Source organism: Megalops cyprinoides, chromosome 18 (genome assembly GCF_013368585.1).
Source record: "Megalops cyprinoides isolate fMegCyp1 chromosome 18, fMegCyp1.pri, whole genome shotgun sequence".
Lineage (NCBI taxonomy): Eukaryota > Metazoa > Chordata > Actinopteri > Elopiformes > Megalopidae > Megalops > Megalops cyprinoides.
In genome coordinates, this window is record NC_050600.1 from 27,245,875 (window position 1) to 27,255,989 (window position 10,115).

The following is a 10,115-nucleotide window of genomic DNA, read 5'->3' on the forward strand; positions in this document are numbered from 1 at the left end:
TAGATAGGATGGAAAGAGATAGATAGAGAAAAAGGTAGACTAGAGATATAGCTTGAAAAGGTGAGTTTTCAGCTTTCTCCTGAAGGCGCCTAGGGAGCCTGTTGTACAAATCTAGGCAGGAAGCTCATTCTACCAGTGTGGAGCCAGAACTGACCCAAGGTAGCAGAGTGCAGCATTCTTACTGGTTTGTAGGCCTTGATCATGTCCTGTATGTATTGGGGGGCTGATCCATTAAGTCCCTTAAAGGTTAGTAGCAAGGTCTTGAACTTGATCCTTGCTGCAACTGGTAGCCAGTGAAGGGACTCCAAGAGTGGTGTCATGGGCCTGCTTGGGGAGGTTGAACGTCAATCAGGTTGCTGCGTTCTGGATAAGCTGCAGCGGTCGGATGGCATATGCCGGCAAGTAGCGAGGTGCACTTCAAGGCTGTCAAGGCTGGCAAGTGGGTTTTTTTCAGGTGTTTCTTTTAGTTTGTTTTGTTTTAGTCTATGCATAGATAGGTGGAGGAACTTTATATCTGTCTTCCCATTATGGAGAGGCCTGGGTTCCTTCCTTTCTTTATTTTTCTTTTTTTGCTGCTCAACCACACCACTAACACTGTAAGAATGCAAAATAAAGCAATGCCAGTGGTGATAACCTCTATGCTCAACTCTGTTTTGTTCTTTTTTTTTTTTTTGCTGCCTCATTCTGTATTTACTATGTTACAGCTAAGGGGTAACCCTTGGGTTATTGTTGTTTAGAGGGTTGTAGCTGTAACAGCACACACACACATGCATACATACACACACACACATAGAACACACATACACATGTATACGCATAAATACACATCCACCTATCATTACAGATTCAGTTCACTTTTAACTGACTTGGGATCAGAGGTTGCTCCACACTGTGGAGCAACAGGTTCAGAAGACAGGTTCAGCTCTGCTACACAGACCTGAGATCAGAGGCTTCTCCACCCTGTCATGATAATTGGAGCCTCCCATTCACTGACCTGGGATCATTTTCAGCTTTTCCACCCTGTGGTAAGGATAAAGTTTAGGCTTGACTCAACTGTTCTAGGATCAGGTATTTAATGTACACATTTAGGTATAGCCAGCAGTGTTGACATGCTGCCATGTTCCTTTCTGCCTGGGCTGCTATGTTACTGTACTTGGTTGTGAATTGCGTGACAGAACTCAGTGACATGTGGGTGCAAGATGTAGTCTAGGGTGTGATTTATCACTCCGAGGCAAGGGGGGGGGGGGGGGGGCACTCTGTAAGACTGGAGAGAGATGGGTCAACATTCTCCATTCAGTGACACACCCTGCGAAATAAGATACAAGCAAGGCCTACCTCTTGGATCCTCATCAGCTGTGATCAAAACATGTGACTAGCTGTCTTTCTATGAGTGCACACAGGAGTCTGATCAACACCTGTAGACCGGTTAGAACAAATTGGTACTCAGCTATAATACATAGCTGGTGATTTATCTAACTGCACTGTGACATATTAGTTATCTGGTTAAAATAGCCAACTAATTATAGCAAGTACTTAACTAGATCGCTCTATATACATGAGAATACAGTACTTTCTTTGATAGCAATGCATGGTAACCAGATGTTGGCTTACAAAATTGCCCATTGTTGTTTGCGTAGGGTATTAGTGATATTTTTCTGTCTTAAAATGAATTTAGGGCTTGAAACCAGTGAAATCTCAGCCATGTCATTAGCGAACATTGACTGGGAGCCCAAACTGATGAATTGGCTTTGTTCCACCGAGGGTACGGTTGTATATATGTTGGCAGGGGTTGCTCGTCTCCCAGGCACCCTGACTCATCAGCTACCCGCAGGTTCCTTGGATGATATTAATGAAGTCTTCAACTCACTATTGTACTCTGGGCAACTTGCAGTGTGTAAAATAGTTGCTGTTGGAATGTGAGTGTATCAGAAGATTATGAGGCATCATAGCAGATTGCATTCACAAAACCCCAGTATTCCTGCATGAGTACAGTGGTTGTCACAGTGATACAGGCACAAAGTAACCAATAAGTGATTCCAATACAGGGCTGCTAAGGAAAATAATTGCAGGGACAGATAACAATTTACTTTTTTCAACCTGCATCCCCCCTCCCTCCTGTTTGTGCACGTATTTAAACAAGCAAAAACATCTGAACCCTAGATACTGGTTCCAATTCTACCCAGACCTGGCGCCAGAAGAAAATACAGAGGGGTGTAATTGCACCCACGGGGGGTGTCATATTTTTCAAATAAAAAACGTAATAAATACTATGTAGATATCGGAATATGTGGAGACAACTGGGGGTTTGCTGAGGTCCATCTGGGGGTCCAATGCCTAACCGCTAAGCACTCCCATAGCGCCGGGCCTGATTCTACCCACGTCTCAAACAATTTTGTTATTAATCAGCACACGGGCTTCCTCGAAGCTGGGAGCGCACTTCACCTAGGCTAAGGGAAGATGCGCCATCTGCTGCTCAAAAGCAATACTAGCCTACCTAGAGCGCTTGTATTCGCTTGAATCCGCCTGTATCCAAATGTGTTATACACGAATGTGGTGGAAATTACCAAAATAATTAACCTCTTATAGATATTCATCAGTAAATAATCAAAAATTAAATAAAGAACGGACATCTACGCAATTATATCTGAAATAATCGTGACGGCACTGTATCCTGTATATTTTGTATGTCATGTTAAAAAGAATTCATGCTTAGAAAGAAGTTGTATGACTTTCCCCACTCGTTTAAGCTTTTCTGTTCAGTTTAGGGTGTATGAGAGTAATGCTTGCCTTCTTGAATTTGTTCCTTTCTGAATCACTGATTACCTGTCGAGGTTTATAACTTAGAAAACTACCTAACAGGAGTAGTAACTACTGTTCAGCGATAATCGACATATTGTATTTATGCATTCACCACCTGCACGGTTGCACCAAAGATTCTCTACATTAACAAGATATTCTCTGATTTAATTCGAAACTTCTGTTCACCCAAAACCCTTTATTCCGCATACAGTGCTTCGGCAACAACCGGAACTTCTTAACAAAACCAGGAAGGTGAGCGGACTCTAATTGATTCTGTCACTGCTTGCTCTATACTCCAATCAATGGTTTCATTTTAACATTCGGAGTATGCGCCCCTCCCCTTAGTGACGTCTGTTTAGACTGGACAGAATTGTGCGAGCATGTAGTCCGGAAGCAATGCCTGTCATTTTTTGTACTTTAAACCTTGAGGTCCGAACACGGAGAACCCTTTGAAACACACAACAGTTCACGGGCAGTGAATAATTAATATGACGTCCTCTACCGTGTCCACGAATGTCAGCAACAGACTGGGTTTGCATCGACGTGATTTTGAAGACTGGGAAACTAGTAGTCGGAGAAGGTATCACTCGCATTATGCAGTGCATTATTCACGTCGAATGGAACAGGTGAGTATGCAGGTTTGTGTCAGTCTCTCAGTGCTGTCATTAGAAACGAGCCGTTTCTAACACGTAAAATGTATTAAAGTAAAATGACGCGCGTTAATGACTCAGTGTTTAACATAGTGTAGTCTATTTAATTATATCGATTTAACGAGTTTGCTAATTAATGACATAATCTTAATATTTTCTTCGCAGTGTCGTGGGACCTGCGCCAAGCGATTTGGCTACTCAAGAAACGCTCACAGGTTCTGGTGCAATACAGAAGCCTGTTTGCTTTCAGGAATAACGCTGGTTAAATCTAGATGCAGTAAACTATTTTGCAAATTAAAACAGATTACCAAGATTAATAAACTGTACACGTGAAACACTTTTCACAGATGTCATGTAAAACAGCAAATATAAAAATTTTAAAATTGTGATAGTTGTTCTGTGCAATTTTGTAAGAGAAATGTCCAGTATATCACTTCCCAGTAGCTAGCATGTACCTGGGACTGGTAGACCAGCACAGCATAGGGCACAATATTATAGTCAGTGACTCACCTTTGTGTAGCTTTATAGTCCATTATGTACCACTGTATGTCCCTGTATATCTTTGTGCGCTCTGATAGAACAGTACACAATCAGTATTGGGCCTGCTACTCCAGGGCAGCAGTAAAATGATTACAGTTCAGGGTCATTCCATATCAAGTCACCCAGAGGGTCCCAGGTCACCCTCTCAGATTCCCCTGAAAAAATTCACAGGTGCTCCTATACCAAACTTGTGGACACATTCCAAATATTAGGTCTGTATCTCTAATAGTATTGACTACTGTCACTGTGAATCTGAATACTATTTAAAATGATTGTTCATGTCTTGAGAAGCAAAGGTTCTTGCTGTGATTATTTGTCCATTACTGGTGATAATTCTTTGGCATGTTTTTGACAATAAAATTGCTTAACTTGAAAAAAAAAATGTTGTTTATTTTCACTATTTTGAATAAATTTATGAAGGGGTAGTATGTTCCTCTTATTGAAATAAGTCTATGAAACTGAAACTGTGAACTATGTAGTATTTGTGTTTTGGTTGAATTTGTACGGCAACAAGAGCATGACAGCTCATTCTTTAAAAAAATCAAAACTCCAGAAGGAATCTCAGCAACAACATGGAATTTTTGACAGGTCATCTTCAGATATATAAGAATGCATGGTAAAAATATGAAAATGATAGTTAACTGCCATGGTCAAATGAGGACATGAAAATAGGCAATTTTGAGGAAATTTGAAAATAGAGCACATTTCAAAAAATTATTCTGACACTCTTATAACAGTAATAAATATGGTCACTGCATACACATAGCCTAATATGTCATAAATCACAGGAAAAAAAAATCTGAGTGCTTTATCCAGCATACTGTTTGAGTGAGAAGCTCTCAAAGGGGTGTCAATTTGCTACATTTTGAATTTTTGGCCATTTTCAGAGTCTTGTAGGAGGAAAAGTACATAAGATACACCTGATCTGATTACATTACAACTCTACAGAAAAAGTCAGCCCTAGTCACAAAGTTTCAAAGCTGTACATGCCATATCAAAGGAGCTATGAATGTCGGAAGTTGGACTGAAAGGCTCGTTCGGCAAAATGCATAATATTAATAAAAATTTCAAAGGGCTGTAGTTTCAAAACTATTAGAGCTACAGACTTAATATTTGGGATTTCTCCATAAGTTTCATATAGGAGCACCTGTGATTTTTTTCAGGGGAATCTGAAAGGATGACCCGGGAAAAAAAAAAAAAAAAAAAAAAAAAAAAAAACAAAAAAATTTTTTCTCAAACTGGGTGATTTGATATGGAATAGCTTTTCAGTATAATTCAGCTGTTAAACAAGCTAACCACCACAGTGACATTTCAGCGCTACAAAGACCATTTGTGTTGGATTTAACAGTATATAAGTGATACTGACCAGTAAGTGTAATCTGACGTACATTAAGGCAGCCAGGCTGGTGTTAAGATAGACCTACTAATGATAGCACATTGGAACCCGAGCAGCTGATATTTAGAAATAGTAACATTCTAATAATAATAATATGCAACACCACTGTAGTTAATGAGTATCTGAAACAACATTGAAATTTCATTATGATGGCTAGATGTTTCCCTTGAGCCTATCATAATTTATTAAGGGATTGACTCACCAGATGTTTGATGACAGGTCCAAATTTTGGGAACTGAGGTTTGAATAGGTCTTTTTTGATTGGCATCAAAAGATGGTGGGTGATTGTGGAATTGTAACCATTAGAGATAGTTCATCATAATATTGAATGGTTACTGAGGGAAAAGGTGAGGTTGAGATGTGCAGCCATAGAGGGGAGCAACAACCAAACTAACCAGAGTCTGCTGAGCAGAGAGCTCATTGTAGGTCTGTAGGGGCTGATGGTGGATTGGAGGTAGGAAGGAGGCCAGGCCAATAGGGGTACAAAGAAGAGATGTGACATGGACATGTTTTTGAGATGAAGAATAGCCTAGCAGTAGCATTTTTGTTAAAATGAAATGGCCTGGGGTTACAGGCTGTATATGAAATGTACAATCATCCAAGCAAGAAAATGTGGCAGGCTTTCCAAATCTAAGGTTGCTTGGTTGGTTAGTTGACAGACTGCCTAGCAGGAGCTGCTTGCTACCCATGAAAGTTCTAATACCAATGCGGACAAATAGCACAAAAAATGAGATTCTGAAACCTTCTGAATAAAAAAAATAAAAAACATGTATATAGGAAATTAGGTTTATGTATTTATTGTCTGTATAGATGATTTTAAGTGTGAGTTCATTTTTGTGATGGAAACCAAAAAGTATTAAGATCCTGTCAGATTTCAGTTGTCTTGTCACTTTTCACATGCAGAGAAATAGTCCTTGTATAGACTTGTTGGAAGAGAATGCATATTATTGTTTATGTTAGCTTGGCATTAAATAATAACCAGGTTTTCTCTCTACCACATGCTCTGTCAAAGAGGAGCCAGAAGTTAGTTTTATTTTCATCGCTTACCTTACAGTTAAGTACTAGCATACTTACACAAAAACTATTCTGTGTAGAATACATGTCCATCAAATAGCTAGGGGCAAACTGAGGTACTGTAATACATTAACTGAAATAAGAAAACAGAACTTTTTAAATTATATAAATTGTGTTGCTTCATTCACAAAATCATGCTGCCAATTGTGCAGGAAAAAGGCCTGTAAAATGGTATCAGTGGGCTAAAGTGACCTCTGGCTTTTATTGTTTTGCCAGGGGGAGCAGACAAAGGACCCTACCTTGCAGCCACCGCCACGCATTGTTGACGACTGTGAGAAGCTGGGGACACTGTTTGGAGAGCTGAACAAATATCTTCGCAATATGGGCTTCTGGCAGATGTATTTTGGGGAGAGGGTGGTGGAGCCAGTGTTGATCCTCTTCTTCTGGGCCATGCTGGGGTTTCTGGGTATTCAGGCTCTGGGGCTTGTGGGAGTGGTGTGCATCGTCATCATTTTCATTCAAAAGTGATGGGCCATGCCCTGGGCTCAGTTTAAGGTATGAAGGAAGAGGAGAAAATTCTACCTGTCATGCACTGTAATTTCATGCCTACGCTCATTTGGCTGTATTACCCCAGTAATAGGTGGATGCCTTCAGGGAGCTGGGTTATATAACTGCATTAAGCAGGAATTTGATAAATTTAAACATGACCATTGTTGGGTCAGGGGGATGGGTGAGTTGTTAGATAGTAATTGAAGAATTATTACCTTAAAATACATACATATATAACCACAGAGATTCTTTGTGAAAATATATTTGCTTATTTTTTAAATTTCCAATCCAGACTGTTGTTTCCTCAACACAGGTCAAAGGGCACCCAGGACTGTTTTATGAAAAATGATCAGCAGTTCATCCAACAGTTACCATTCAGTGTCTCTCTTCAGTTTAGATGTATGTACTCCAGAAGACATAGCTAGAAATGAGTCCCTTAGGAAAGCATTTAGCTGGATGTTCAAGTGGCCTTGACTTAAATGCATCATATGCTCAGATACATTCCCTGGGTTTGCTTTTCTGCCAAACCCCACAAAAGTGTCTCTGCATTTAGTGTTGTAAGTCTCCTAGTCAAGCCATAAGACATGAAGAAATGAAGAGACACAAGATTTCCAAGGGATACTTCAGAATTTTTATGAGCAGATGGCCTGTAGAAATAGAATGTATTCTGCCAGTAGAAAGTGGTATGACAATAGAGGGCATCATGTCATTTGTTCTCAATTTAAACCCATGAATGTAGCTTTTAAAAAATGAGTATCAGAGTGTTTCATTGCTGAGATTTAAGTTGGCTGTTAGAGTTAACTGTCTTAAAACCTCTCTGAGTTTATGTATAGCCTGTATGAGAAGCAGTGGTGCTTTAATGATTTTGCTGTATAAATACTGGGCAGGCAGAAGAGAACACTAATTGATTTTAGTTTTTGAAAACATCCTTGCCAAAATACACCGGATTGCCATCCAGATGTCACTTTTTGTATATAAAAACTGTAAGAGGTAATGCTGGAATTTGTTCAAAGGGAAATTTATTTACAGATTTGAGAATAAAATCTAGTAAATTATGTGTGCAAACATGACTTCAATATCAAAATATCTGAATCTGGTTATATGGTTAGCAATGCTGGGGGATGTGAGAGCATGGAAGGCCTCCACTGAAAGTGTAGCTGAAGTTCACAGTGTTTTCATAGTGGCACTAAGATGTTAATCTGAAAAAGACACACAACACTCCAGCTGTCCTCAAAAGTAGATCCTCGTCATGCAAATGAGATAAAACTAGGTTCAACCTAAAATGTGTGCCAGGACTACAGAAATGCCCGTAGCCAGCTATGAGGTCACCAAGGTCCGGACCTTGGTAATTTTTTTGAGCTAAAAATAAAATTTGAAGCTAAATACAACTGGATAAAAAAAATCTGTGGTTGAGAACTTCTTCTCCAAGATGAGTGCACGCTTAATTCAGTTTAAAATTGTTATTTAGTGTCCGCTGTGTGTGAGAGTTGTGAGAAAGGGGGCGAGCGCAACCCCTTGCATCATCAGCACTTCCACTGACAGCAGCAATTGGAATTTACACACGTTGGCAGCAGCAGGTGGCTTGTGTGTGAACTGGCAGCATACCATTTGGTAAGACAAAGCAATGATGGTTATGCCATTATCTGTAAGGAATGTTCAAAACAGTAACCTGGTACAGCGTCTGGAGTAAAGGAAATTTTATGAAACGTGTTAAATATGCATACTCTGGCCATGATGAAGGCTAGGCTATTTCTTTCATATTAGTAGGCTAGCTAACGTTTCAGACAACACCATTGATTAAAAAACAGCTTATGCAGGCAACGGCATCAATAATAGTAAGCCTACAAAACATTTCAAAGCCAAATTTGGAAATGAATATAAGTGTATAATGATATTAGCTTGTAATGGTATTACTCTCAAGCATTTTTCATTTATTTTTATAGCTAGCTAAGGTTACCAATGACCTTAGCTTAATTTTCATGCTTCATACTGTAGACCTATGTATTTTGATGCTCTAGATAATGTTCTTACGATTTATTATGTGGGGTTGGGAGGGGGCAATCCCCAAATACAAAACTGACATGATAGGTTATTCAGTACAGTCCAGTTCAGATGGTGTACCTTACAATTAAAACACAAATAAAATGTGTTTCTTGTAAATAGCAACAGGTCCCTTTCTATGTATGTAATGTTTAATATGTGTAATTTTGACAAAACCTAACCGCACCCCCCGCACCCAGAACCCCACCCCCCCACACCCCCACCAGGCCTCACTATTTTTCAAACCCTGGTTATGTCCATGACTACAGACACTTCAATCTGTTTGGCATTCCCTCCTTTTAACACTGTTGTATACTGGGATATTGACAGTATTGTGGAAGAAACAATGGCTGCATGTCAGAAACAATTACTGGCGTTTTGAGCTGGACTTGCCAGTTGTGATTTGGTTCTCGGTTTGAAACGTTTTTGCTGTGGGTGATGGAAACGTGTCAGTGAAAGGGTCTGTGCATAGACTCTTTTGTGTTGAGACTGTCACCCCTCTGTGTTGTGTGGATTACTATTGGTGACCACAGCCTTGGACAGGCCAATGGGACAGATAGGAAGAGTAGTGCTTTATTGTTTGCAACTTCATGAGGCACACATCACCATTACAAAAGAATATCCCTTTCTCACATACTGAGGTCACATGGATGTAGACTGAAAATCAATATTCATATGAAAGGGGTTAAAGGAAGTGGTGAGGTAGATTTTTAAAATTTTTCTTTTAAGATAATGGTACATTTAATAATGTACCACTCTTTTACTGATTTCCATTTTCCAAGAGGATGGTACATTTGAACTGATTTCCTGTGAGCACTGTTGCTTTGGTTTTTGCACTAAGCTGTGGTGGTGTACACTATGATGGCATTGAATGTTTTGAACAGAATATTAAATTTCACATATCATAAGGGTCTGAAACATGTTCTTTTTGGTTTACAAGAGCTGCACATAGATCTGAACATAGAACTAAAGTAATTTCTGAACTCTGAATTTCAACTAAATGAGTAGAATGCTGGTGCTTTAAGACCTTGCTTAGCTTGTAAGCTTTGTAAAGCAGATTGCACTCTTTTAGAACAGGTTGTCTACCAGTGCTTGTATTACCATGACAACATCTCATGTAGCCATAC

The 10,115-nt window shown here is 39.5% G+C and overlaps 1 protein-coding gene across 1 annotated transcript; it reads left to right on the top strand.

The window, feature by feature from the left end:
- Positions 1-3,216: 3,216 nt before the first annotated feature.
- LOC118793442 (uncharacterized protein FAM241A-like) lies at positions 3,217-8,445 on the top strand. Its single transcript, XM_036551624.1, has 2 exons — positions 3,217-3,425; positions 6,676-8,445. Exons 1-2 carry the CDS (start codon positions 3,288-3,290, stop codon positions 6,925-6,927), a joined length of 390 nt encoding a protein of 129 aa, XP_036407517.1. The 5' UTR covers positions 3,217-3,287; the 3' UTR covers positions 6,928-8,445.
- Positions 8,446-10,115: the final 1,670 nt, after the last annotated feature.

Coding starts and splice junctions, on each gene's coding strand:
- LOC118793442 (XM_036551624.1), top strand. CDS start 3,288: ATGACGTCCTCTACCGTGTCCACGAATGTCAGCAACAGACTGGGTTTG. Junction 3,426..6,675: donor ATTCACGTCGAATGGAACAG/GTGAGTATGCAG, acceptor TTGTTTTGCCAG/GGGGAGCAGACAAAGGACCC.